This window comes from Oncorhynchus tshawytscha, linkage group LG16, assembly GCF_018296145.1.
Source record: "Oncorhynchus tshawytscha isolate Ot180627B linkage group LG16, Otsh_v2.0, whole genome shotgun sequence".
NCBI classification, from domain to species: Eukaryota; Metazoa; Chordata; class Actinopteri; order Salmoniformes; family Salmonidae; genus Oncorhynchus; species Oncorhynchus tshawytscha.
In genome coordinates this window covers 88,077,098-88,104,394 of record NC_056444.1, presented here as the reverse complement: position 1 = coordinate 88,104,394, position 27,297 = coordinate 88,077,098, and the positions used below count along the sequence as shown (strand labels likewise).

The 27,297-nt window shown below is 47.3% G+C and overlaps 1 protein-coding gene across 2 annotated transcripts; it reads left to right on the top strand.

Moving 5' to 3' along the window:
• Positions 1-4,446: 4,446 nt before the first annotated feature.
• etv7 (ETS variant transcription factor 7) lies at positions 4,447-26,038 on the top strand. 2 transcript variants are annotated; one of them, XM_042299865.1, is made up of 8 exons: positions 4,447-4,545; positions 6,163-6,307; positions 10,707-10,871; positions 16,623-16,817; positions 23,616-23,735; positions 23,806-23,948; positions 25,145-25,245; positions 25,355-26,038. In XM_042299865.1, exons 3-8 carry the CDS (start codon positions 10,808-10,810, stop codon positions 25,551-25,553), a joined length of 822 nt encoding a protein of 273 aa, XP_042155799.1. In that variant the 5' UTR covers positions 4,447-4,545; positions 6,163-6,307; positions 10,707-10,807; the 3' UTR covers positions 25,554-26,038. The 2 variants fall into 2 exon arrangements, with proteins under 2 accessions (XP_042155799.1, XP_042155798.1); XM_042299864.1 differs by lacking the exon at positions 4,447-4,545 and adding an exon at positions 5,507-5,754.
• The last annotated feature ends 1,259 nt before the right edge of the window (positions 26,039-27,297 follow it).

Genomic DNA, 27,297 nt, shown 5'->3' with positions numbered 1-27,297 from the left:
CAATAAACATCTACAATCAAAAACCCCCGCAAAACTGACTATCCTACCGATCCTCGACTTCGACGATGTCATCTACAAAATAGCTTCCAACACTCTACTCAGCAAACTGGATGCAGTCTATCACAGTGCCATCCGTTTTGTTACCCCATATACTACCCACCACTGCAACCTGTATGCTCTAGTCGGCTGGCCCTCGCTACATATTCGTCGCCAAACCAACTGGATCCAGGTCATCTGTAAGTCTTTGCTAGGTAAAACCCAGCCTTATCTCAGATCCCTGGTCATCATAGCGCTCCAGCAGGTATATTTCACTGGTCACCCCCAAACACCTCCTTTGGCCGCCTTTCCTTCCAGTTCTCTGCTGCCAAATGACTGGAACAAATGGTAAAAATCACTGAAGCTGGAGACTTATATCTCCCTCACTAACTTTAAGCATCAGCTGCCAGAGCATCTTACCGATCACTGTACCTATACATAGCCCATCTGTAAATAGCACACCCTACTACCTCATCCTCATATTGTATTTATTTTTTTTGTTCTTTTTCACCCCAGTATCTTTACTTGCACACCATCATCTGCTCATCTATCACTCCAGTGTTAATGCTAAATTGTAATTATTTCGCCACTATGGCCTATTTATTGCCTTACCTCCCTAATCTTACTGCATTTGCACACACTGTACATAGATTTTTCTATTGTGTTATTGACTGTATGTTTGCTTATTCCATGTGTAACTCTGCGTTGTTGTCGCACTGCTTTGCTTTATCTTGGCCAGGTCGCAGTTGTAAATTACAACTTGTTCTCAACTAGCCTACCTGGTTAAATAAAGGTGAAATAAAAAAATATCTAACAAGTAATCTAACAATTCACAACAACTACCTTATACACACAAATGTAAAGGGATGAATAAGAATATGTACATATAAATATATATATTTTTAATATATTCGTTATTTTACCAGGTAAGTTCAAATCAAATCAAATCAAATTTATTTATATAGCCCTTCGTACATCAGCTGATATCTCAAAGTGCTGTACAGAAACCCAGCCTAAAACCCCAAACAGCAAGCAATGCAGGTGTAGCAGCACAGTGGCTAGGAAAAACTCCCTAGAAAGGCCAGAACCTAGGAAGAAACCTAGAGAGGAACCAGGCTATGTGAGGTGGCCAGTCCTCTTCTGGCTGTGCCGGGTGGAGATTATAACAGAACATGGCCAAGATGTTCAAATGTTCATAAATGACCAGCATGGTCGAATAATAATAATAAGGCAGAACAGTTGAAACTGGAGCAGCAGCACGGCCAGGTGGACTGGGGACAGCAAGGAGTCATCATGTCAGGTAGTCCTGGGGCATGGTCCTAGGGCTCAGGTCCTCTGAGAGAGAAAGAATGAGAGAAGGAGAGAATTAGAGAACGCACACTTAGATTCACACAGGACACCGAATAGGGCAGGAGAAGTATTCCAGATATAACAAACTGACCCCAGCCCCCCGACACATGAACTACTGCAGCATAAATACTGGAGGCTGAGACAGGAGGGGTCAGGAGACACTGTGGCCCCATCCGAGGAAGGATATAACCCCACCCACTTTGCCAAAGCACAGCCCCCACACCACATAAAGTCCATCAAACATTCCATCCATGTTGGCAGCACCTGTAGAGCTATTTAAAGCTATGGGGGGAGCAGTCAATATAGCCTGATGGGGAATCGACCAATTCCGAGTATCAACCCCAATGGCTATATATTGTCAGTTCTCACATGCCCTGTATGAGGCTATAGTGAGAGCCAGGTTTGAGGTTAGAAGGCTTGTACCATACCTATTCAGATGTAATCCATCCCGGAGAAAGCTGTAAAGTTGTCCACATATTGCTTATTGAACAACAGTAACCTTTAATGTGTAGTTGGCACATACAACTGGAATTATAATTCGTAGAGCGTGCAGATGGGAGTGGACATGAATTAATGTTTACCTGATTTAAGTACAGTATGAATCAGTGATTTAAAGTCCTTTTTAAGTTGCTCAGATTCGTGTAGTTTAATATCATTTGACCCTACATGGACAGTGTTAGCTGAAGCAGTCGGGTGTTTACTAATGAGTAGCGGGATCATACAGTCAGTGTCCTGGATGCGGGCACCCGGGTAAGAGATGGTCTCTGAAGCAGTCGGGTGTTTACTAATGAGTAGCGGGATCGTACAGTCAGTGTCCTGGATGCGGGCACCCGGGTAACAGATGGTCTCTGAAGCAGTCGGGTGTTTACTAATGAGTAGCGGGATCGTACAGTCAATGTCCTGGATCCGGGCACCCGGGTAACAGATGGTCTCTGAAGCAGTCGGGTGTTTACTAATGAGTAGCGGGATCATACAGTCAGTGTCCTGGATCCGGGCACCCGGGTAACAGATGGTCTCTGCTTTCCTAATAGAAACATGTTGGATCATAGATGAGCCCACAATAAGGAAAGTACGAGTCCAGTACGATTTTCTTTGCGGGGTACCGGTACAGAGTCAATGTGTCAATGTGCTGCGGCACCGTTATTGAGGTAATTATGTACATGTAGTTAGAGTTATTAAAGTGGCTATGCATAGACAATAACAGAGAGTAGCAGCGTGGGGGGGTAAGCCATTTGATTAGCTGTTCAGGAGTCTTATGGCTTGGGGGTAGAAGTTGTTTAGAAGCCTCTTGGACCTAGACTTGGCGCTCCAGTACCGCTTGCCATGATGTAGCAGAGAGAACAGTCTATGACTAGGGTGGCTGGAGTCTTTGACAATTTTTAGGGCCTTCGTCTGACACCGCCTGGTATAGAGGTCCTGGATGGCAGGAAGCTTGGCCCCGGTGGTGTACTGGGCTGTTCGCACTACCCTCTGTAGTGCCTTGTGGTCGGAGGCTGAGCAGTTGCCGTACCAGGCAGTGATGCAACCCGTCAGGATGCTCTCGATGGTGCAGCTGTAAAACCTTTTGAAGATCTGAGGACCAAATCTTTTCAGTCTCCTGAGGGGGAATAGGTTTTGTTGTGCCCTCTTCATGACTGTCTTGGTGTGCTTGGACCATGTTAGTTTGTTGGTGATGTGGACACCAAGGAACTTGAAGCTCTCAACCTGCTCCACTGTAGCCCCGTCAATGAGAATGGGGGCGTGCTCAGTCCTCCTTTTCCTGTAGTCCACAATCATCTCCTTTGTCTTGATCACATTGAGGGAGAGGTTGTTATCCTGGCACCACACAGTCAGGTCTCTGATCTTCTCCCTATAGGCTGTCTCATCGTTGTCAATGATCAGGCTTACCACTGTTGTGTCATCAGCAAACTTACTGATGGTGTTGGAGTCGTGCCTGGCCATGCAGTCGTGAGTGAACAGGGAGTACAGGAGGGGGACCCCTGAGTGGCCCCCGTGTTGAGGATCAGCGGGGCGGATGTGTTGTACCTTGGTGTTCTTAGGCACAGGGACTATGGTGGTCTGCTTGAAACATGTTGGTATTACAGACTCAGACAGGGAGAGTTTGAAAATGTCAGTGAAGACACCTGCCAGTTGGTCAGTGCATGCTCGGAGTACACGTCCGGGTAATCCATCTGGCCATGCGGCCTTGTGAATGTTGACCTGCTTACTCACATCGCCTGCAGAGAGCTTGATCACACAGTCATCCGGAACAGCTGATGCTCTCATGCATGTTACAGTGTTACTTGCTTCGAAGCGAGCATAGAAGTTATTTAGCTCATCTGGTAGGCTTGTAACACTGGGCAGCTCTCGGCTGTGCTTCCCTTTGTAGTCTGTAATGGTTTGCAAGCCCTGCCACATCCGACGAGTGTCAGAGCGGTTCAATCTTATTCCTGTATTGAAGCTTTGCCTGTTTGATGGTTCGGAGGGCATAGCGGGAATTTCTTATAGGCTTCCGGGTTAGAGTCCCGCTCCTTGAAAGCGGCAGCTCTAACCTTTAGCTCAGTGCGAATGTTGCCTGTGTGGACGACGTCCTCGATGCAATTATTGATAAAGCCAATGGCTGATCTGGTGTACTCCTCAATGCCATCGGAAGAATCCCAGAACATGTTCCAGTCTGTGATAGCAAAACAGTCCTGTAGTTTAGCATCTGCTTCATCTGACCACTTTTTTATAGACGGAGTCACTGGTGCTTCCTGCTTTAATTTTTGCTTGTAAACAGGAATCAGGAGGATAAAGTTATGGTCAGATTTTCCAAATGGAGGGTGAGGGAAAGCTTTGTACGTGTCTCTGTGTGTGGAGTAAAAGTGGTCCAGAGTTTTTTCCCCTCTGGTTGCACATTTAACATGCTGATAGAAATGAGGTAAAACTTAGTTAAGTTATGTTTTCCTGCATTAAAGTCCCCGGCCACTAGGAGCGCCACCTCTGGGTGAGAGTTTTCCTGTTTGCTTATGGCCCTATGCAGCTCATTGAGTGCGGTCTTAGTGCCAGCATCGGTTTGTGGTTGTATGTAGACAGCTACAAAAAATACAGATGAAAACTCTGTAGGTAGATAGTGTGGTCGGGCGTCCGTAGTATATAATTCACGTCCGACTCATTGAAGAACTCCTCGTCCAGTTTGAGGTGAGTAATCCCAGTTCTGATGTCCAGAAGCTCTTTTCGGTCATAAGAGACGGTAGCAGCAACATTATGTACAAAACAAGTTACGAACAATGCGAAAAAACAACAAAATAGCATGGTTGGTTACAAGCCGATAAGATGGCAGCTCTATTGGGCCGATTCTGGGCAGTCAATCATTTTGATTCTGGGCTGATTCAATCAGTTCTGGGCACCAGAAGACGGCCGCTTCTGGGCAGATTCCTCATTGCTAGCTGGGCCCCCAGATCCCCAACCCGGTTATGTCCCACCCACTCCTAAAACCAAAGTAGCGCTCCTGTCTAAATCATTTAATATATAGGAAAATGTTTTTCTGTACACACCAGGTTCGGCTGGTTGCACTTTTATCACGGTCCCTTAGCCGTGAGTGCACAATTATTCCCCTACTAAAAACAACATTGAGTAAACTTTTTGAAAACATAATCGAACGGATGGGGAAAGGGCTGTACCTTGCTCTCTATTTTTATTTGATTCTAGATATATCACATTAATCATCTTAGGACCTTCCATCGAAGAGGTACTGACGAGCAAACTCCGAATATCAAACCAATATCCAAACTGAAAACAAATGTAATGCTGCGTTAGCTGGCTCATTAGGACGAATGAATGAACCGAATCCGTTTGTCCCCTTTTTTTAATTTATTGTTTATTGAATCAAAAATAAACACACAATTAGACATAATTGAGTTCAAGAATTGACAAGAGCATAGAAGATAAACAAAAAATAATATGTTTCTTCCCACTCAACTCCAGCTGTCCGACATTCGTCATACATTTTGGGCACCAGGCGTCCGTATAGCCTCTCCAGAAAACAACACGCAATCAATTTAGATATTCAGGTTTGAGTTCATGGAAGTGATATCTGCACTTGTTTTTAAAACACACACCTCTATGGATCCTTTCGATTTCGATACCCGGAAACAAGGATCATATGTCATCATAGTTGTCGGGTTGCATGTGAAAATCATGTCCAGCTCCTACGTTTGGATTCCATAATAATTTATTCGGACCCTTAATCGACAGAAGTCTTATAGAGAGAATTAATCGTATTACCGGTCGGATTGTTGATCACCTGAGTTGAGGAATCTATAGAGAATTATTCTACTAGTCTACTTCCGGACAGACAGGTAGAGGACGATGGAAGACGGAGGCAGCTCCCCGCCTGATCTGATCAAGGTAAACTGAAGCCCTGATGACACGAATAGGAAACGCGTTCAGGTCCTACAAGTAATGTTTCCGTTTAATATGAATATATGGAGAGATGGATTATGTTGGTTTTACACAGTTTGTCAGTTGTTTTTACTCCCAGCGAATGTTTGATCAGTTTAAGAAAGAGAGACTTTCACTTTTGCATGTGTGGTTTCATGCTCGCTAGATAAAAATCAATTCACTGATAAAGGAGACAGATTAGTTGTGGGCTTGACTGTGTTGTATTTGAAAAAAATATAACTTCAAATTATAATATAAAAAGGTGTGTGTGCGTGTGTCTGTGTCTGCGTGTGTGTGTGTGTGTCTGCGTGTGTGTGTGTGTGTGTCTGCGTGTGTGTGTGTGTGTGTCTGCGTGTGTGTGTGTGTGTGTGGCAGGACCATGGAGAACCCAGTCATGTTCCCCTAGCCCCTGGCAGAGGAGTGCTGTTCCCTTCATCGCTCCTTCCTCCCTGCTCTACCCTCCTCCCACCAGTCATCCCCCCTTCACAGGATGACCTGTGGCAGCTACCTGGAAGACTACGTGAGTCAAACACACACACACTTGTTGGCTAACAGCTCTGTGTATGTATGTATGTATGTATGTATGTGTGTGTGTGTGTGTGTGTGTGTGTGTGTGTGTGTGTGTATGTATGTATGTATGTATAGTGGGGAGAACAACTATTTGATACACTGCCGATTTTGCAGGTTTTCCTACTTCTGTTCCTAGGTCTGTAATTTTTATCATAGGTACACTTCAACTGTGAGAGACGGAATCAAAAACAAAAATCCAGAAAATCACATTGTATGATTTTTAAGTTATTAATTTGCATTTTATTGCATGACACAAGTATTTGATACATCAGAAAAGCAGAACTTAATATTTGGTACAGAAACCTTTGTTTGCAATTACAGAGATCATATGTTTTCTGTAGTTCTTGACCAGGTTTGCACACACTTCAGCAGGGATTTTGGCCCACTCCTCCATACAGACCTTCTCCAGATCCTTCAGGTTTCGGGGCTGTCGCTGGGCAATACGGACTTTCAGCTCCCTCCAAAGATTTTCTATTGGGTTCAGGTCTGGAGACTGGCTAGACCACTCCAGGACCTTGAGATGCTTCTTACGTAGCCACTCCTTAGTTGCCTTGGCTGTGTGTTTCCGGTCGTTGTCATGCTGGAAGACCCAGTCACGACCCATCTTCAATGCTCTTACTGAGGGAAGGAGGTTGTTGGCCAAGATCTCGCGATACATGGCCCCATCCATCCTCCCCTCAATACAGTGCAGTCGTCCAGTCCCCTTTGCAGAAAAGCATCCCCAAAGAATGATGTTTCCACCTCCATGCTTCAGTTGGGATGGTGTTCTTGGGGTTGTACTCATCCTTCTTCTTCCTCCAAACACGGCGAGTGGAGTTTAGTCCAAAAAGCTCTATTTTTGTCTCATCAGACCACATGTCCTTCTCCCATTCCTCCTCTGGATCATCCAGATGGTCATTGGCAAACTTCAGACGGGCCTGGACATGCGCTGGCTTGAGCAGAGGGACCTTGCGTGCACTGCAGGATTTTAATCCATGAAGGTGTAGTGTGTTACTAATGGTTTTCTTTGAGACTGTGGTCCCAGCTCTCTTCAGGTCATTGACCAGGTCCTGCCGTGTAGTTCTGGGCTGATCCCTCACCTTCCTCATGATCATTGATGCCCCACGAGGTGAGATCTTGCATGGAGCCCCAGACCGAGGGTGATTGACCGTCATCTTGAACTTCTTCCATTTTCGAATAATTGCGCCAACAGTTGTTGCCTTCTCACCAAGCTACTTGCCTATTGTCCTGTAGCCCATCCCAGCCTTGTGCAGGTCTACAATTTTATCCCCGATGTCCTTACACAGCTCTCTGGTGTTGGCCATTGTGGAGAGGTTGGAGTCTGTTTGATTGAGGGTGTGGACAAGTGTCTTTTATACAGGTAACGAGTTCAAACAGGTGCAGTTAATTCAGGTAATGAGTGGAGAACAGGAGGGCTTCTTAAAGAAAAACTAACAGGTCTGTGAGAGCCGGAATTGTTACTGGTTGGTTGGTGATAAAATACTTATGTCATGCTTCACAGTAGGTATGGTGTTCTTTGGATGCAACTCAGCTTTCTTTGTCCTCCAAACACGACGAGTTGAGTTTTTACCAAAAAGTTATATTTTGGTTTCATCTGACCATATGACATTCTCCCAATCTTCTTCTGGATCATCCAAATGTTCTCTAGCAAACTTCAGACGAGCATGGACATGTACTGGCTTAAGCAGGGGGACACGTCTGGCACTACAGGATTTGAGTCCCTGGCGGCGTAGTGTGTTACTGATGGTAGGCTTTGTTACTTTGGTCCCAGCTCTCTGCAGGTCATTCACTAGGTCCCCCCGTGTGGTTCTGGGATTTTTGCTCACCGTTCTTGTGATCATTTTGACCCCACGGGGTGAGATCTTGCGTGGAGCCCCAGATCGAGGGAGATTATCAGTGGTCTTGTATGTCTTCCATTTCCTAATAATTGCTCCCACAGTTGATTTCTTCAAACCAAGCTGCTTACCCATTGCAGATTCAGTCTTCCCAGCCTGGTGCAGGTCTACAATTTTGTTTCTGGTGTCCTTTGACAGCTCTTTGGTCTTGGCCATAGTGGAGTTTGGAGTGTGACTGTTTGAGGTTGTGGACAGGTGTCTTTTATACTGATAACAAGTTCAAACAGGTGCCATTAATACAGGTAACGAGTGGAGGACAGAGGAGCCTCTTAAAGAAGAAGTTACAGGTCTGTGAGAGCCAGAAATCTTGCTTGTTTGTAGGTGACCAAATACTTATTTTCCACCATAATTTGAAAATAAATTCATTAAAAATCCTACAATGTGATTTTCTGGATTTTTTTTCTCATTTTGTCTGTCATTGTTGAAGTGTACCTATGATGAAAATTACAGGCCTCTCATCTTTTTAAGTGGGAGAACTTGCACAATTGGTGGCTGACTAAATACTTTTTTGCCCCACTGGATGTGTGGGTGTATAAACCCATCTCTGTGGGATAAGGAGGCTATTTTATTTTACCTTTATATAACTAGGCAAGTCAGTTAAAAACAAATTCTTATTTACAATGACGGCCTACCGGGGAACAGTGGGTTATTACTGCCTTGTTCAGGGGAAGAGTGGGTTATTACTGCCTTGTTCAGGGGAACAGTGGGTTAACTGCCTTGTTCAGGGGAACAGTGTGTTATTACTGCCTTGTTCAGGGGAAGAGTGGGTTATTACTGCCTTGTCCAGGGGAACAGTGGGTTATTACTGCCTTGTTCAGGGGAACAGTGGGTTATTACTGCCTTGTTCAGGGGAACAGTGGGTTATTACTGCCTTGTTCAGGGGAACAGTGGGTTATTACTGCCTTGTTCAGGGGAACAGTGGGTTATTACTGCCTTGTTCAGGGGAACAGTGGGTTATTACTGCCTTGTTCAGGGGAACAGTGGGTTATTTCTGCCTTGTTCAGGGGAACAGTGGGTTATTACTGCCTTGTTCAGGGGAACAGTGGGTTAACTGCCTTGTTCAGGGGAACAGTGGGTTAACTGCCTTGTTCAGGGGAACAGTGGGTTATTACTGCCTTGTTCAGGGGAACAGTGGGTTATTACTGCCTTGTTCAGGGGAACAGTGGGTTAACTGCCTTGTTCAGGGGCAGAACGACAGATTTTTACTTTGTCAGCTCAGGATTTGGATCCAGCAATCTTTCAGTTACTGGTCCAACACCCTAACCTACCTGCCACCCCTGGTAAGTTTGTGTGTCTGTGGGTATTGTTTACCAGGTAAATTGACTGAGAACACTCTCATTTACAGCAATGACCTGGTGAATAGTTACAGGGGAGAGGAGGGGGATGAATGAGACAATTGGTAGCTGGGGATGATTAGGTGACCGTGTTGGTATCAGGGGCAGATTGGGAATTTAGCCAGGACACCGGGGTTAACACCCCTACTCTTACGATAAGGGCCATGGGATCTTTAGTGACCACAGAGAGTCAGGACAACCGTTTAACGTCCCATCCGAAGATGACACCCTACACCGGGGAATGTCCCCAATCACTGCCCTGGGGCATTGGGATATTTGTTTTAGACCAGAGGAAAGAGTGCCTCCTACTGGCCTTCCAACATCACTTCCAGCAACACCTGGTCTCTCATCCAGGGACCAACCAGGATGTGTTTAGGTATAAACCCATCTAAGGTGTGTGTGTGTGTGTGTTTAGGGATAAACAAATCAAATCAAATCAAATGTATTTATAAAGCCCTTCGTACATCAGCTGATATCTCAAAGTGCTGTACAGAAACCCAGCCTAAAACCCCAAACAGCAAGCAATGCAGGTGTAGAAGCACGGTGGCTAGGAAAAACTCCCTAGAAAGGCCAAAACCTAGGAAGAAACCTAGAGAGGAACCAGGCTATGTGGGGTGGCCAGTCCTCTTCTGGCTGTGCCGGGTGGAGATTATAACAGAACATGGCCAAGATGTTCAAATGTTCATAAATGATCAGCATGTTCGAATAATAAGAAGGCAGAACAGTTGAAACTGGAGCAGCAGCACGGTCAGGTGGACTGGGGACAGCAAGGAGTCATCATGTCAGGTAGTCCTGGGGCATGGTCCTAGGGCTCAGGACCTCTGAGAGAGAAAGAATGAGAGAAGGGGAGAATTAGTGTGTGTGTGTGTGTTTAGGTATAAACCCATCTAAGGTGTGTGTGTGTGTGTTTAGGTATAAACCCATCTAAGGTGTGTGTGTGTGTGTTTAGGTATAAACCCATCTAAGGTGTGTGTGTGTGTGTAGGTATAAACCCGTCTAAGGTGTGTGTGTGTGTTTAGGTATAAACCCGTCTAAGGTGTGTGTGTTTAGGTATAAACCCATCTAAGGTGTGTGTGTGTGTGTAGGTATAAACCCGTCTAAGGTGTGTGTATGTGTGTAGGTATAAACCCGTCTCTGTGGGACAAGGAGGACGTGGTCCACTGGCTGCACTGGGCTCAGAGGGAATATTCTCTCCTCAGAACTGAGAGAGGACGGTTTGAGATGAACGGCAGAGCTCTCTGCCTCCTCACCAAGGAAGACTTCAGACGCCGCTGTCCTGACTCAGGTATGCCACTGGGGGGCTCCTCTCCTGTATGAGCTCCTCTCTCTGTTTCTAGGTGATGTACTGTATGAGCTCCTCTCTCTCTGTTTCTAGGTGATGTACTGTATGGGCTCCTCTCCTGTATGAGCTCCTCTCTCTCAGTTTCCAGGTGATATACTGTATGAGCTCCTCTCTCTCTGTTTCTAGGTGATGTACTGTATGAGCTCCTCTCTCTCTGTTTCTAGGTGATGTACTGTATGAGCTCCTCTCTCTCTGTTTCTAGGTGATGTACTGTATGAGCTCCTCTCTCTCTGTTTCTAGGTGATGTACTGTATGAGCTCCTCTCTCTGTTTCTAGGTGATGTACTGTATGAGCTCTCTCTCTGTTTCTAGGTGATGTACTGTACTGATGAGCTCCTCTCTCTGTTTCTAGGTGATGTACTGTATGAGCTCCTCTCTCTGTTTCTAGGTGATGTACTGTATGAGCTCCTCTCTCTGTTTCTAGGTGATGTACTGTATGAGCTCCTCTCTCTGTTTCTAGGTGATGTACTGTATGAGCTCCTCTCTCTGTTTCTAGGTGATGTACTAGGTGATGTATGAGCTCCTCTCTCTGTTTCTAGGTGATGTACTGTATGAGCTCCTCTCTCTCTGTTTCTAGGTGATGTACTGTATGAGCTCCTCTCTCTGTTTCTAGGTGATGTACTGTATGAGCTCCTCTCTCTGTTTCTAGGTGATGTACTGTATGAGCTCCTCTCTCTCTGTTTCTAGGTGATGTACTGTATGAGCTCCTCTCTCTGTTTCTAGGTGATGTACTGTATGAGCTCCTCTCTCTCTCTGTTTCTAGGTGATGTACTGTATGAGCTCCTCTCTCTCTCTGTTTCTAGGTGATGTACTGTATGAGCTCCTCTCTCTCTGTTTCTAGGTGATGTACTGTATGAGCTCTCTCTCTCTGTTTCTAGGTGATGTACTGTATGAGCTCCTCTCTGTTTCTAGGTGATGTACTGTATGAGCTCCTCTCTCTGTTTCTAGGTGATGTACTGTATGAGCTCTCTCTCTGTTTCTAGGTGATGTACTGTATGAGCTCCTCTCTCTGTTTCTAGGTGATGTACTGTATGAGCTCTCTCTCTCTCTGTTTCTAGGTGATGTACTGTATGAGCTCTCTCTCTCTGTTTCTAGGTGATGTGATGTACTGTATGAGCTCCTCTCTCTGTTTCTAGGTGATGTACTGTATGAGCTCCTCTCTCTGTTTCTAGGTGATGTACTGTATGAGCTCCTCTCTCTGTTTCTAGGTGATGTACTGTATGAGCTCCTCTCTCTGTTTCTAGGTGATGTACTGTATGAGCTCCTCTCTCTGTTTCTAGGTGATGTACTGTATGATGTACTGTATGAGCTCTCTCTCTAGGTGATGTACTGTATGAGCTCCTCTCTCTGTTTCTAGGTGATGTACTGTATGAGCTCCTCTCTCTCTCTGTTTCTAGGTGATGTACTGTATGAGCTCTCTCTCTCTGTTTCTAGGTGATGTACTGTATGAGCTCCTCTCTCTGTTTCTAGGTGATGTACTGTATGAGCTCCTCTCTCTGTTTCTAGGTGATGTACTGTATGAGCTCCTCTCTCTGTTTCTAGGTGATGTACTGTATGAGCTCCTCTCTCTGTTTCTAGGTGATGTACTGTATGAGCTCCTCTCTCTCTCTGTTTCTAGGTGATGTACTGTATGAGCTCCTCTCTCTGTTTCTAGGTGATGTACTGTATGAGCTCCTCTTCTAGGTGATGTACTGTATGAGCTCCTCTCTCTGTTTCTAGGTGATGTACTGTATGAGCTCCTCTCTCTGTTTCTAGGTGATGTACTGTATGAGCTCCTCTCTCTCTGTTTCTAGGTGATGTACTGTATGAGCTCCTCTCTCTCTGTTTCTAGGTGATGTACTGTATGAGCTCCTCTCTCTGTTTCTAGGTGATGTACTGTATGAGCTCCTCTCTCTGTTTCTAGGTGATGTACTGTATGAGCTCCTCTCTCTGTTTCTAGGTGATGTACTGTATGAGCTCCTCTCTCTGTTTCTAGGTGATGTACTGTATGAGCTCCTCTCTCTGTTTCTAGGTGATGTACTGTAGGTGAGCTCCTCTCTCTGTTTCTAGGTGATGTACTGTATGAGCTCCTCTCTCTGTTTCTAGGTGATGTACTGTATGAGCTCCTCTCTCTGTTTCTAGGTGATGTACTGTATGAGCTCCTCTCTCTGTTTCTAGGTGATGTACTGTATGAGCTCCTCTCTCTCTGTTTCCAGGTGATGTACTGTATGAGCTCCTCTCTCTGTTTCTAGGTGATGTACTGTATGAGCTCCTCTCTCTCTGTTTCTAGGTGATGTACTGTATGAGCTCCTCTCTCTGTTTCTAGGTGATGTACTGTATGAGCTCTGTTTCCTCTCTCTGTTTCTAGGTGATGTACTGTATGAGCTCCTCTCTCTCTGTTTCTAGGTGATGTACTGTATGAGCTCCTCTCTCTGTTTCTAGGTGATGTACTGTATGAGCTCCTCTCTCTGTTTCTAGGTGATGTACTGTATGAGCTCCTCTCTCTGTTTCTAGGTGATGTACTGTATGAGCTCCTCTCTCTGTTTCTAGGTGATGTACTGTATGAGCTCCTCTCTCTGTTTCTAGGTGATGTACTGTATGAGCTCCTCTCTCTGTTTCTAGGTGATGTACTGTATGAGCTCTCTCTCTCTGTTTCTAGGTGATGTACTGTATGAGCTCCTCTCTCTCTGTTTCTAGGTGATGTACTGTATGAGCTCTCTCTCTCTGTTTCTAGGTGATGTACTGTATGAGCTCCTCTCTCTGTTTCTAGGTGATGTACTGTATGAGCTCCTCTCTCTGTTTCTAGGTGATGTACTGTATGAGCTCCTCTCTCTCTGTTTCTAGGTGATGTACTGTATGAGCTCCTCTCTCTGTTTCCAGGTGATGTACTGTATGAGCTCCTCTCTCTCTGTTTCTAGGTGATGTACTGTATGAGCTCCTCTCTCTGTTTCTAGGTGATGTACTGTATGAGCTCCTCTCTCTCTGTTTCTAGGTGATGTACTGTTTAGGTGAGCTGAGCTCCTCTCTCTGTTTCTAGGTGATGTACTGTATGAGCTCCTCTCTCTGTTTCTAGGTGATGTACTGTATGAGCTCTCTCTCTCTGTTTCTAGGTGATGTACTGTATGAGCTCCTCTCTCTGTTTCTAGGTGATGTACTGTATGAGCTCCTCTCTCTGTTTCTAGGTGATGTACTGTATGAGCTCCTCTCTCTCTGTTTCTAGGTGATGTACTGTATGAGCTCTAGGTGATGTACTATGAGCTCTCTCTGTTTCTAGGTGATGTACTGTATGAGCTCCTCTCTCTGTTTCTAGGTGATGTACTGTATGAGCTCCTCTCTCTGTTTCTAGGTGATGTACTGTATGAGCTCCTCTCTCTGTTTCTAGGTGATGTACTGTATGAGCTCTCTCTCTCTGTTTCTAGGTGATGTACTGTATGAGCTCCTCTCTCTCTGTTTCTAGGTGATGTACTGTATGAGCTCCTCTCTCTGTTTCTAGGTGATGTACTGTATGAGCTCCTCTCTCTCTGTTTCTAGGTGATGTACTGTATGAGCTCTCTCTCTCTGTTTCTAGGTGATGTACTGTATGAGCTCTCTCTCTCTGTTTCTAGGTGATGTACTGTATGAGCTCTCTCTCTCTGTTTCTAGGTGATGTACTGTATGAGCTCCTCTCTCTGTTTCTAGGTGATGTACTGTATGAGCTCTCTCTCTCTGTTTCTAGGTGATGTACTGTATGAGCTCCTCTCTCTCTGTTTCTAGGTGATGTACTGTATGAGCTCCTCTCTCTGTTTCTAGGTGATGTACTGTATGAGCTCCTCTCTCTGTTTCTAGGTGATGTACTGTATGAGCTCCTCTCTCTCTGTTTCTAGGTGATGTACTGTATGAGCTCCTCTCTCTGTTTCTAGGTGATGTACTGTATGAGCTCTCTCTCTGTTTCTAGGTGATGTACTGTACTGTATGAGCTCCTCTCTCTCTGTTTCTAGGTGATGTACTGTATGAGCTCCTCTCTCTGTTTCTAGGTGATGTACTGTATGAGCTCCTCTCTCTGTTTCTAGGTGATGATGTACTGTTTCTAGGTGATGTAGCTCCTCTCTCTGTTTCTAGGTGATGTACTGTATGAGCTCCTCTCTCTGTTTCTAGGTGATGTACTGTATGAGCTCCTCTCTCTCTGTTTCTAGGTGATGTACTGTATGAGCTCCTCTCTCTGTTTCTAGGTGATGTACTGTATGAGCTCTGTTTCTAGGTGATGTACTCTCTCTGTTTCTAGGTGATGTACTGTATGAGCTCTCTCTCTCTCTGTTTCTAGGTGATGTACTGTATGAGCTCCTCTCTCTGTTTCTAGGTGATGTACTGTATGAGCTCCTCTCTGTTTCTAGGTGATGTACTGTATGAGCTCCTCTCTCTGTTTCTAGGTGATGTACTGTATGAGCTCCTCTCTCTGTTTCTAGGTGATGTACTGTATGAGCTCCTCTCTCTGTTTCTAGGTGATGTACTGTATGAGCTCCTCTCTCTGTTTCTAGCTCTCTCTCTGGTGATGTACTGTATGAGCTCTCTCTCTGTTTCTAGGTGATGTACTGTATGAGCTCCTCTCTCTGTTTCTAGGTGATGTACTGTATGAGCTCCTCTCTCTGTTTCTAGGTGATGTACTGTATGAGCTCCTCTCTCTGTTTCTAGGTGATGTACTGTATGAGCTCCTCTCTCTCTGTTTCTAGGTGATGTACTGTATGAGCTCCTCTCTCTCTGTTTCTAGGTGATGTACTGTATGAGCTCCTCTCTCTGTTTCTAGGTGATGTACTGTATGAGCTCCTCTCTCTGTTTCTAGGTGATGTACTGTATGAGCTCTCTCTCTCTGTTTCTAGGTGATGTACTGTATGAGCTCCTCTCTGTTTCTCTGTTTCTAGGTGATGTACTGTATGAGCTCCTCTCTCTCTGTTTCTAGGTGATGTACTGTATGAGCTCCTCTCTCTGTTTCTAGGTGATGTACTGTATGAGCTCCTCTCTCTCTGTTTCTAGGTGATGTACTGTATGAGCTCCTCTCTCTGTTTCTAGGTGATGTACTGTATGAGCTCCTCTCTCTGTTTCTAGGTGATGTACTTTCTAGGTGATGTACTGAGCTCCTCTCTCTGTTTCTAGGTGATGTACTGTATGAGCTCCTCTCTCTGTTTCTAGGTGATGTACTGTATGAGCTCTCTCTCTCTGTTTCTAGGTGATGTACTGTATGAGCTCCTCTCTCTGTTTCTAGGTGATGTACTGTATGAGCTCCTCTCTCTGTTTCTAGGTGATGTACTGTATGAGCTCCTCTCTCTGTTTCTAGGTGATGTACTGTATGAGCTCCTCTCTCTGTTTCTAGGTGATGTACTGTATGAGCTCTGAGCTCTCTCTGTTTCTAGGTGATGTACTGTATGAGCTCCTCTCTCTGTTTCTAGGTGATGTACTGTATGAGCTCCTCTCTCTCTGTTTCTAGGTGATGTACTGTATGAGCTCCTCTCTCTCTGTTTCTAGGTGATGTACTGTATGAGCTCCTCTCTCTGTTTCTAGGTGATGTACTGTATGAGCTCCTCTCTCTCTGTTTCTAGGTGATGTACTGTATGAGCTCCTCTCTCTCTGTTTCTAGGTGATGTACTGTATGAGCTCCTCTCTCTGTTTCTAGGTGATGTACTGTATGAGCTCCTCTCTCTGTTTCTAGGTGATGTACTGTATGAGCTCCTCTCTCTGTTTCTAGGTGATGTACTGTATGAGCTCCTACAGTGTGTGAAGCAGCAAAGAAGAGAGGTCTCCCAATCCACAACTCCACCCATCCTGACCCTCACCAAGCCCCCTCTCAGTCTCACCAAACTCCCCTCTACTAAATACACCCAGCCACCCCAAACCAATGGAAGCCAGGGTCCCCAACCCCTAGGAGCCAATGGATCAACACGTGAGTGAATGAGGTTCTGTTCTAACTGAGTGGAATCCCCACATCTGCTTTTCAGGGAGAAGATGACTGTATCCCTTAAAACGAAGCGTTATGACTATAACTACTGTAGTCACACTCTCGCCACTTCGACTGAAGGATCTACAGTCACGCCTGAAAAGGCCAATGAAATCCGGGCCTCGCTGGAAGCCCCGCCTTCCATAGGTGATAAGCATGAGGCTTGAATTAATTTTGAAATGTAATACCGCACTTCCCCGAGCAAAGGGACGGCGGTGTGCCTCATTCCCCTCCTTCAGGGAACAGTAGTTATACTCAGAACTTTATGCTCCTTTTCAGTCAGTCAACTTCGGTACAACATACTAGGAGGAAATATAATCACCCCCCAAGCCGACACAACAGATACTAAATGAAACAATAGTAGACCCCCCAGACCTGACCCCCTCAGACCTGACCCCCACCAGATGTAGTAGACCCCCCAGACCTGACCCCCAGACCTGACCCCCCAGACCTGACCCCACCAGATGTAGTAGACCACCCCCAGACCTGACCCCACCAGATGTAGTAGACCCCCCAGACCTGACCCCACCAGATGTAGACTCCCCAGACCTGACTCCCCCAGACCTGACCCCCCAGATCTGACCCCACCAGATGTCGTAGCCCCCCAGACCTGACCCCCTGACCTGACCCCACCAAATGTAGTAGACCCCCCCACCTGACCCCACCAGATGTAGTAGACTCCCCCAGACCTGACCCACCCCAGACCTGACCCCCCAGACCTGACCCCACCAGATGTAGTAGACCCCCCAGGCCTGACCCCACCATATGTAGTAGACCCCCAGACCTGACCCCACCAGATGTAGTAGACCCCCCAGACATGACCCCACCAGATGTCGTAGCCCCCCAGACCTGACCCCACCAAATGTAGTAGACCCCCATACCTGACCGCACCAGATGTAGTAGACCCCCAGACCTGACCCACCCCAGACCTGACCCCCCAGACCTGACCCCACCAGATGTAGTAGACCCCCCAGACCTGACCCCACCATATGTAGTAGACCCCCCAGACCTGACCCCACCAGATGTAGTAGACCCCCCAGACCTTACCCCCCAGACCTGACCCCACCAGATGTAGAAGACCCCCAGACCTGACTCCCCCAGACCTGACCCCACCAGATAGTAGACCCCCCAGACCTGACCCCACCAGATGTAGTAGACCCCCCCAGACCTTACCCCCAGACCTGACCCCACCAGATGTAGAAGACCCCCCAGACCTGACTCCCCCAGACCTGACCCCACCATATGTAGTAGACCCCCCAGACCTGACCCCACCAGATGTAGTAGACCCCCAGACCTGACCCCACCAGAGGTAGTAGACCCCCCAGACCTGACCCCACCAGATGTAGTAGACCCCCAGACCTGACCCCACCAGATGTAGAGGACCCTCCCAGACCTGACCCCACCAGATGTAGTAGACCCCCCCCAAACCTGACCCCACCAGATCTAGCAATCTGGGTATTGTGCACACGGCGCGCTGCCTAGTGACCTTCCCCTGTCCAATCAGCACCGCTTGGTTCACAGCTAGGTAACCCTGGTGTAGTGGGTATATAGACCGCTCGGTAACCCTGGTGTAGTGGGTATGTAGACCGCTAGGTAACCCTGGTGTAGTGGGTACGTACACTGCTAGGTAACCCTGGTGTAGTGGGTACGTACACCGCTAGGTAACCCTGGTGTAGTGGGTACGTAGACCGCTAGGTAACCCTGGTGTAGCGGGTACGTAGACCGCTAGGTAACCCTGGTGTAGTGGGTACGTAGACCGCTAGGTAACCCTGGTGTAGTGGGTATGTACACCGCTAGGTAACCCTGGTGTAGTGGGTACGTAGACCGCTAGGTAACCCTGGTGCAGTGGGTACGTACACAGCTAGGTAACCCTGGTGTAGTGGGTACGTACACCGCTAGGTAACCCTGGTGTAGTGGGTACGTAGACCGCTAGGTTACCCTGGGGTAGTGGGTATGTAGACCGCTAGGTAACCCTGGTGTAGTGGGTACGTACACCGCTAGGTAACCCTGGTGTAGTGGGTACGTAGACCGCTAGGTAACCCTGGTGTAATGGGTACGTAGACCGCTAGGTAACCCTGGTGTAGTGGGTACGTAGACCGCTAGGTAACCCTGGTGTAGTGGGTACGTAGACCGCTAGGTAACCCTGGTGTAGTGGGTACGTACACCGCTAGGTAACCCTGGTGTAGTGGGTATGTACACCGCTAGGTAACCCTGGTGTAGTGGGTATGTAGACCGCTAGGTAACCCTGGTGTAGTGGGTACGTACACCGCTAGGTAACCCTGGTGTAGTGGGTACGTACACCGCCAGGTAACCCTGGTGTAGTGGGTACGTAGACCGCTAGGTAACCCTGGTGTAGTGGGTACGTACACCGCTAGGTAACCCTGGTGTAGTGGGTATGTAGACCGCTAGGTAACCCTGGTGTAGTGGGTACGCTAGGTACACCGCCAGGTAACCCTGGTTTAGTGGGTACGTAGACCGCTCGGTAACCCTGGTGTAGTGGGTACGTAGACCGCTAGGTAACCCTGGTGTAGTGGGTACATAGACCGCTAGGTAACCCTGGTGTAATGGGTACGTAGACCGCTAGGTAACCCTGGTGTAGTGGGTACGTAGATCGCTAGGTAACCCTGGTGTAGTGGGTACGTAGATCGCTAGGTAACCCTGGTGTAGTGGGTACGTACACCGCCAGGTAACCCTGGTGTAGTGGGTACGTAGACCGCTAGGTAACCCCTGATCCTTGCTGCTGTATGCCAGGAAGAGATGCTGTTTAGAGAGATGCTGTTTAGAGAGATGCTGTTTAGAGAGACACAGACACAAAGAGAGAGAGAGAGTCACAGACACAAAGAGAGAGAGAGACACAGAGAGACACAGACACAAAGAGAGAGAGAGAGAGACACACACAAAGAGAGAGAGAGAGAGACACAAAGAGAGAGAGAGACAGACACAAAGAGAGAGAGAGACACACAGACACTAAGAGAGAGAGAGACACAGAGACACTAAGAGAGAGAGAGACACACAGACAAAAAGAGAGAGAGAGACACAGACACAAAGAGAGAGAGAGAGAGACAGACACAAAGAGAGAGAGAGACACAGAGAGACACAGACACAAAGAGAGAGAGAGAGACACAGACACAAAGAGAGAGACACACAGACACAAAGAGAGAGAGAGAGAGAGAGAGAGACACAGACACAAAGAGAGAGAGAGACACAGACACAAAGAGAGAGAGAGAGACACAGAGACACTAAGAGAGAGAGAGACACACAGACACAAAGAGAGAGAGAGACACAGACACAAAGAGAGAGACACAGACACAAAAGAGAGAGAGACAGACACAAAAAAGAGAGAGAGACACAGACACAAAGAGAGAGAGAGAGACACACAAAAGAGAGAGAGAGACACAGACACAAGAGAGAGAGAGACACAGAGAGAGACACAGACACAAAAAGAGAGAGAGAGAGAGACACAGACACAAAAAGAGAGAGACACAGAGAGACACAGACACAAAGAGAGAGAGAGAGACACAGACACAAAAGAGAGAGAGAGAGACACAGACACAAAGAGAGAGAGAGACACAGACACAAAGAGAGAGAGAGACACACAGAGAGACACAGACACAAAGAGAGAGAGAGACACAGACACAAAAAGAGAGAGAGAGAGACACAGACACAAAGAGAGAGAGAGAGAGACACAGACACAAAGAGAGAGAGAGACACAGACACAAAGAGAGAGAGAGAGACACAGACACAGAGAGAGAGAGACAGACACAAAAAGAGAGAGAGAGAGACACAGACACAAAGAGAGAGAGAGACACAGAGAGACACAAAGAGGGAGAGAGAGACACAGAAAGAGACAGAGAGAGTCACAGACACAAAGAGAGAGAGAGACACAGACACAAAGAGAGAGAGAGACACACAGACACAAAAGAGAGAGAGAGAGACACAGACACAGAGAGAGAGAGAGAGACACAGACACAAAGAGAGAGAGAGAGACACAGACACAAAGAGAGAGAGAGACACAGACACAAGAGAGAGAGACACAGACACAAAGAGAGAGAGAGAGACAGACACAAAGAGAGAGAGAGAGACACACAGAGAGACACAGACACAGAGAGAGAGACACAGACACAAAGAGAGAGAGAGACACAGAGAGAGAGAGACACAGACACAAAAAGAGAGAGAGAGACACAGACACAAAGAGAGAGAGAGACACAGACACAAAGAGAGAGAGAGACACAGACACAAAGAGAGAGAGAGACACAGAGAGACACAAAGAGAGAGAGAGAGACACAGAGAGACACAGACACAAAGAGAGAGAGAGACACACAGACACAAAGAGAGAGAGAGAGACACAGACACAAAGAGACACAGACGCAAAGAGAGAGAGAGACACAGAGAGACACAAAGAGAGAGAGAGACACAGAGAGACACAGACACAAAGAGAGAGACACAGACACAAAGAGAGAGAGAGAGACACACAGACACAGAGAGAGAGAGAGAGAGAGAGAGAGAGAGACACAGACACAAAGAGAGAGAGAGAGAGACAGAGAGACACAAGAGAGAGAGAGAGAGAGACACAGACACAGAGAGAGAGAGACACAGACACAAAGAGAGAGAGAGAGAGAGAGACACAAAGAGAGAGAGAGAGAGACACAGACACAAAGAGAGAGAGAGACACAGAGAGACACAAAGAGAGAGAGAGAGACACAGAGAGACACAAAGAGAGAGAGAGAGACACAGACACAAAGAGAGAGAGAGAGAGACACAAAGAGAGAGAGAGAGAGAGAGACACAGACACAAAGAGAGAGAGAGACACAGAGAGACACAAAGAGAGAGAGAGAGAGACACAGACACAGAGAGAGAGAGAGACACAGACACAGACACAAAGAGAGGGAGAGACAGACACAAAAAGAGAGAGAGACACAGACACAAGAGAGAGAGAGAGAGAGACACAGATACAAAGAGAGAGAGAGAGACACAGAGAGACACAAAGAGAGAGAGAGACACAGACACAAAGAGAGAGAGAGACACAGACACAAAGAGAGAGAGAGACACACACACAAAGAGAGAGAGACAGACACAAAGAGAGAGAGACACAGACACAAAGAGAGAGAGAGAGAGACAGACACAAAGAGAGAGAGAGACACAGAGAGACACAAAGAGAGAGAGAGAGACACAGACACAGAGAGAGAGAGAGAGAGAGAGACACAAAAAGAGAGACACAGACACAAAGAGAGAGAGAGAGACACAGACACAAAGAGAGAGAGAGAGAGAGACACAGACACAAAGAGAGAGAGAGACACACAGAGAGACACAGACACAAAGAGAGAGAGAGAGACACAGACACAAAGAGAGAGAGAGAGAGAGACACAGACACAAAGAGAGAGAGAGACACACAGAGAGACACAGACACAAAGAGAGAGAGAGAGACACGGAGAGACTTCCGTCTAACACTGTTTTTCCCATCATTGTATTGTTCTTAGTGTTTATGACAAGTCCACTTCCTGGTGCACTATGCGGCCACACACTCACACAGCCACACAGCCACACGGATCAGCTGTAGGTGGTTTCCGTGAGGACAGTAGGGTGTTTTGTCCCGTCCCTCTCGCCCCCCCCCCACCTAATCACACAGGGAAGAAAGCACCCTAGCAGAAGTCAAGGCACCATACACTGTAATTGAAACTATCTTGCAGTAACAGTCACGGATTAGAAACAGGAACAACTGCTCCTTTGTGGAGAAGAGATTTATCTTTCACTTTCTCTCCTAGCTTCTCCCCTCCTCTTTGTCTTTGTCACTCACTCCTCTCCCCCCTCTCTCCTCTCTGTCTCTCCTCTCTGTCTCCCCCTCTCTCCTCTCTGTCTCCCCCTCTCTCCTCTCTGTCTCCCTCTCCCCCTCTCTCCTCTCTGTCCACCCCTCTCCCCTCTCTCTCCTCTGTCTAGAAACAGGAACCCCTCTCTCCTCTCTGTCTCTCTCCCCCCTCTCTCCCCTCTCCTCTCTCTCTCCCCTCTCCCCTCTCCTCTCTCTCTCTCCCTCTCTCCTCTCTGTCTCCCCTCTCTCTCCTCTCTCTCCCCTCTCTCTCCTCTCTCTCTCTCCCCCCTCTCTCCCCCCTCTCTGTCTCTCCCCCCCTCTCCCCTCTCTCTTCTCTGTCTCCCCCTCTCTCCCCTCTCCTCTCTGTCTATCTAGTCTCCTCTGTCTCTCCCTCTCCCCTCTCTCTCTCTCTGTCTCCCCCTCTCTCCTCTCTGTCTCCCCTCTCTCCTCTCTGTCTCTCTCTCCCTCTGTCTCCCCCTCTCTCCTCTCTGTCTCTAGTCCCCTCTCTCCTCTCTGTCTCCCCCTCTCTCCTCTCTGTCTCCCCCTCTCTCCTCTCTGTCTCCCCCTCTCTCCTCTCTGTCTCCCCCTCTCTCCCCCTCTCCTCTCTGTCTGTCTAGTCTCCTAGTCCAATAGAGATGTAGCTGTTCTGCCCAGTGGTCCAGCAGCCATCTAGTACACACACTCTGCACAACACACACAGATTGGTCAGTTATTAACACACACACACACACATACACACACACATATACACTGGTGAGTACCAAACACTGTGCACATCAACTGCTGGTGAACATGCATTTGAATATGTTTGTGATCTCTTGCTCTCTCAATTCAATTCAACGGGCTTTATTGAGATGGGAAACATATTTTAACATTGCCAAAGCAAGTGAAGAAGATAATAAACAAAAGTGAAATAAACAATAAAAATCTCTCTCTCTCAGATGTGTCGAAGTGTCATCCCACAATCCCTAGTACCCAGGAGGAGGAGCCTCTCAACCTGTCCAATCAGGAGAGGACTGAGAGAGAAGTCCCACCTAGAGAGGCCAACGGCAAGATCCCAGGTAACACACACACACACACACACACACAGACCCACTGTAGCTCTCTCTCTCGCTCTCTCTCTCTGTGTAGACTGCAGGTTGCTGTGGGACTATGTGTACCAGCTGTTGTCAGACCAGCGCTACCAGCCCTTCATTCGCTGGGAGGACCAGGAGTGCCTGGTGTTCAGGGTGGTCGACCCCAACGGACTAGCTCGACTCTGGGGGAACCACAAGGTACGCTGAGGGTCTGTCTGTGGATGGTGGAACAGAGTTTTAGTAAAGGTGACCACTTGCAGGGTTCGGGTCAATTCCATTTCAATTCAGTCATTTCAGGAAGCATTTTTGGAAATGGAATTTCAGTTTCTTACTCAAATTTAAATGTAATTGACCCCAACCTCTGGCTGGGTAGCGAGATGACCTCTGGCTGGGTAGGGAGATGACCTCTGGCTGGGTAGGGAGATGACCTCTGGCTGGGTAGGGAGATGACCTCTGGCTGAGGGAGATGACCTCTGGCTGGGTAGGGAGATGACCTCTGGCTGAGTAGGGAGATGACCTCTGGCTGGGTAGGGAGATGACCTCTGGCTGGGGCTGACCTCTGGCTAGGGAGATGACCTCTGGCTGGGTAGGGAGATGACCTCTGGCTGGGTAGGGAGATGACCTCTGGCTGGGTAGGGAGATGACCTCTGGAGATGACCTCTGGCTGAGTAAGGAGATGACCTCTGGCTGAGTAGGGAGATGACCTCTGGCTGGGTATGACCTCTAGCTGGATAGGGAGATGACCTCTTGCTGAGTAGGGAGATGACCTCTGACTGAGTAAGAAGATGACCTCTGGCTGGGTATGACCTTTGGCTGGGTAGGGAGATGCCCTCTGGTTGAGTATGACCTCTGGCTGAGTAGGGAGATGACCTCTGGCTGAGTATGGAGATGACCTCTGGCTGAGTAGGGAGATGACCTCTGGCTGAGTAGGAAGATGATCTCTGGCTGGGTAAGGAGATAGTAGTGTGATGATGAAGACAGTAGTGGTGATGATGAAGACAGTAATGGTGATGATGGTGGTGATGATGAAGACAGTAGTGGTGATGATGAAGACAGTAATGGTGATGATGGTGGTGATGATGAAGACAGTAGTGGTGATGATGATGATGGTGGTGATAATGAAGACAGTAGTGGTGATAATGATGGTGGTGGTGATGATGAAGACAGTAGTGGTGATGATGATGATGGTGGTGGTGATGATGAAGACAGTAGTGATGATGGTGGTGATGGTGATGATGGTGATGAAGACAGTAGTGATGATGATGATGGTAGTGATGATGAAGACAGTAGTGGTGATGATGATGGTGGTGGTGATGATGAAGACAGTAGTGATGATGGTGGTGGTGGTGATGATGATGACGGTGACGAAGAGGAAAGTGTGTGTCTCCCTGTAGAACCGAGCCAACATGACGTATGAGAAGATGTCTCGTGCTCTGAGACACTACTACAAACTCAACATCATCAAGAAAGAACCAGGACAGAAACTACTCTTCAGGTGGGGAACACACACACACACACACACACACACTGACACACAGAAACACACACGCAGAAACACACACTGACACACAGAAACACACACTCAGCCCTTCTCCTCTCTCCAGGTTCCTGAAGACTCCTCAGGAGATCAAGCGACACAGAGTGGACCGCCTCGACTTAGCAGATTCCCCTGAACACTCACCTACACACTCACCCTCACACTCACCCTCACACTCACCCCGGCGGGACTTCAGTGAGGATGGTTTGGAGGTGTCCCCTGAATACAGCGCCCCAAGCTCTAACACCCTAAGCATGATGGTATGAACTCCTGTGTTGAGGTATTGGCTCTCTTGCACTGTGAAATGGCTATGTTTTTGAGCAGTAATCTACAACCCACTATCACACTGTGGAAACTTTATGGAGGTGCTGCGTAGCTAATGACTAGCGCCCCCCAAAACAACACTATTCATCAGGAAAGAACAGAGCTGTCTGATCACAAACCTTTACTCATCTGCAGCTTCATGAACTACAGCACCACTTTAAAACTACACACACAAATACTACAACTAACAGTCCGGTTTCCAGTACTTCCTGGGTCTGACGTGTGACTTGTCAAATGCGCTAGGTAAATAGAATTGTAATATGATCAAAATAAAAGTTGCGCAATACAAGCAGGTCCCACACGCTAATAGCTGTCTCCATTAGTAGCTGGGGTGAGTGATTCATTTGATCATAATATTTACCTTTGCTTCTGTACATATTTTCAAACTCTGAATTTGTGGAATGAATTAAAGTTTTTTATGTGTTTATTTGGTTTTAATGAGTTGTTGTTGTTGTTGTTGTTGTGTCAAGTTGCCGATTGGCAACCCATCCCTTACGGGATTGACACATGGTAGAAAGGACAATAGAGGATAACATGAGTTTCGTTCACTACTTCTTCAAGGACACAATAGTTACATAGGCCTTCCTCTTCCAGTTGACCACTGTTAGCAGTTATTGTTGTTCTTCAATAACACAGACCCCAGAGCAATTCAGGGGGAGACAAATAGATTCATTTGAAAAGAACAAATCATAGATGTTATGCTGGGAGGTACATGTTCATTCCCCCTGACCTCAGCTTGTCACCATAGAACAAAGAAACAGGATGCCACTTACATCCCCCCCCACACGCTCACCTGGGGTTGACCAATCAGAAGTCCTTGCATTACAACTGGGCAGACCAATGAAAACATAGATTCTAACCAGCTGTTGAACTGAGACCATAGATTCTAACCAGCTGTTGAAATGAGACCCAACTATTTCCATTAACAATTCCCTATTGGCCATTATTCCTCTATTTAGCTGTTCGTCCTCTACATCTTCTGTGTTTTTATCTTCAAAATATACTGACCCGTTTCAATACCCAAAGGCAGTATCCCTGATCGTACCAGTGCACATAGTGATCGGTTGCTTTTTGGTAGGTCATACATAATATATCTCTCACACACCAATTCACCCTGAATCAAACAAAACATTCTCATTTTGGGTTTATGGTTCATCTCCTCCACCCGATTTTCATTTTTAAATATTGCATCGGCAGTTGTTTTTTAATCATATCTATGTCTCCCTTCATTTGGTTTTCATACAGATGTTCACAGTCAGCCTGTTGGAAAAGGTCAGGCATTTCAGTTACCCAGACTCCCCCTATGGACAGATACATACAAACCTTCCATCTCACCTCACAGGGTTCCCCCCACGTCCCCCATGATGTCCCCCACGTCCCCCATGATGTCCCCCACGTCCCCCATGTCCCCCATGATGTCCCCCATGATGTCCCCCACGTCCCCCATGTCCCCACGTCCCCCATGTGATGTCCCCCACGTCCCCCATGATGTCCCCCACGTCCCCCATGATGTCCCCCACGTCCCCCATGATGTCCCCCACGTCCCCCATGATGTCCCCCACGTCCCCCCACGTCGCCCACGTCCCCCATGTCCCCCACGTCCCCCATGATGTCCCCCACGTCCCCCATGATGTCCCCCACGTCCCCCATGTCCCCCACGTCCCCCATGTCCCCAGTTATTACAAC

What these genes read in the sequence shown, in the direction of transcription:
- etv7 (XM_042299864.1), top strand. Translation starts at nt 5,716, where the DNA reads ATGGAAGACGGAGGCAGCTCCCCGCCTGATCTGATCAAG. An exon ending in AGGAGCCAATGGATCAACAC is followed by an intron (nt 16,818 to 23,615) that starts GTGAGTGAATGA and finishes TCTCTCTCTCAG; the next exon opens with ATGTGTCGAAGTGTCATCCC. An exon ending in GGCCAACGGCAAGATCCCAG is followed by an intron (nt 23,736 to 23,805) that starts GTAACACACACA and finishes CTCTCTGTGTAG; the next exon opens with ACTGCAGGTTGCTGTGGGAC.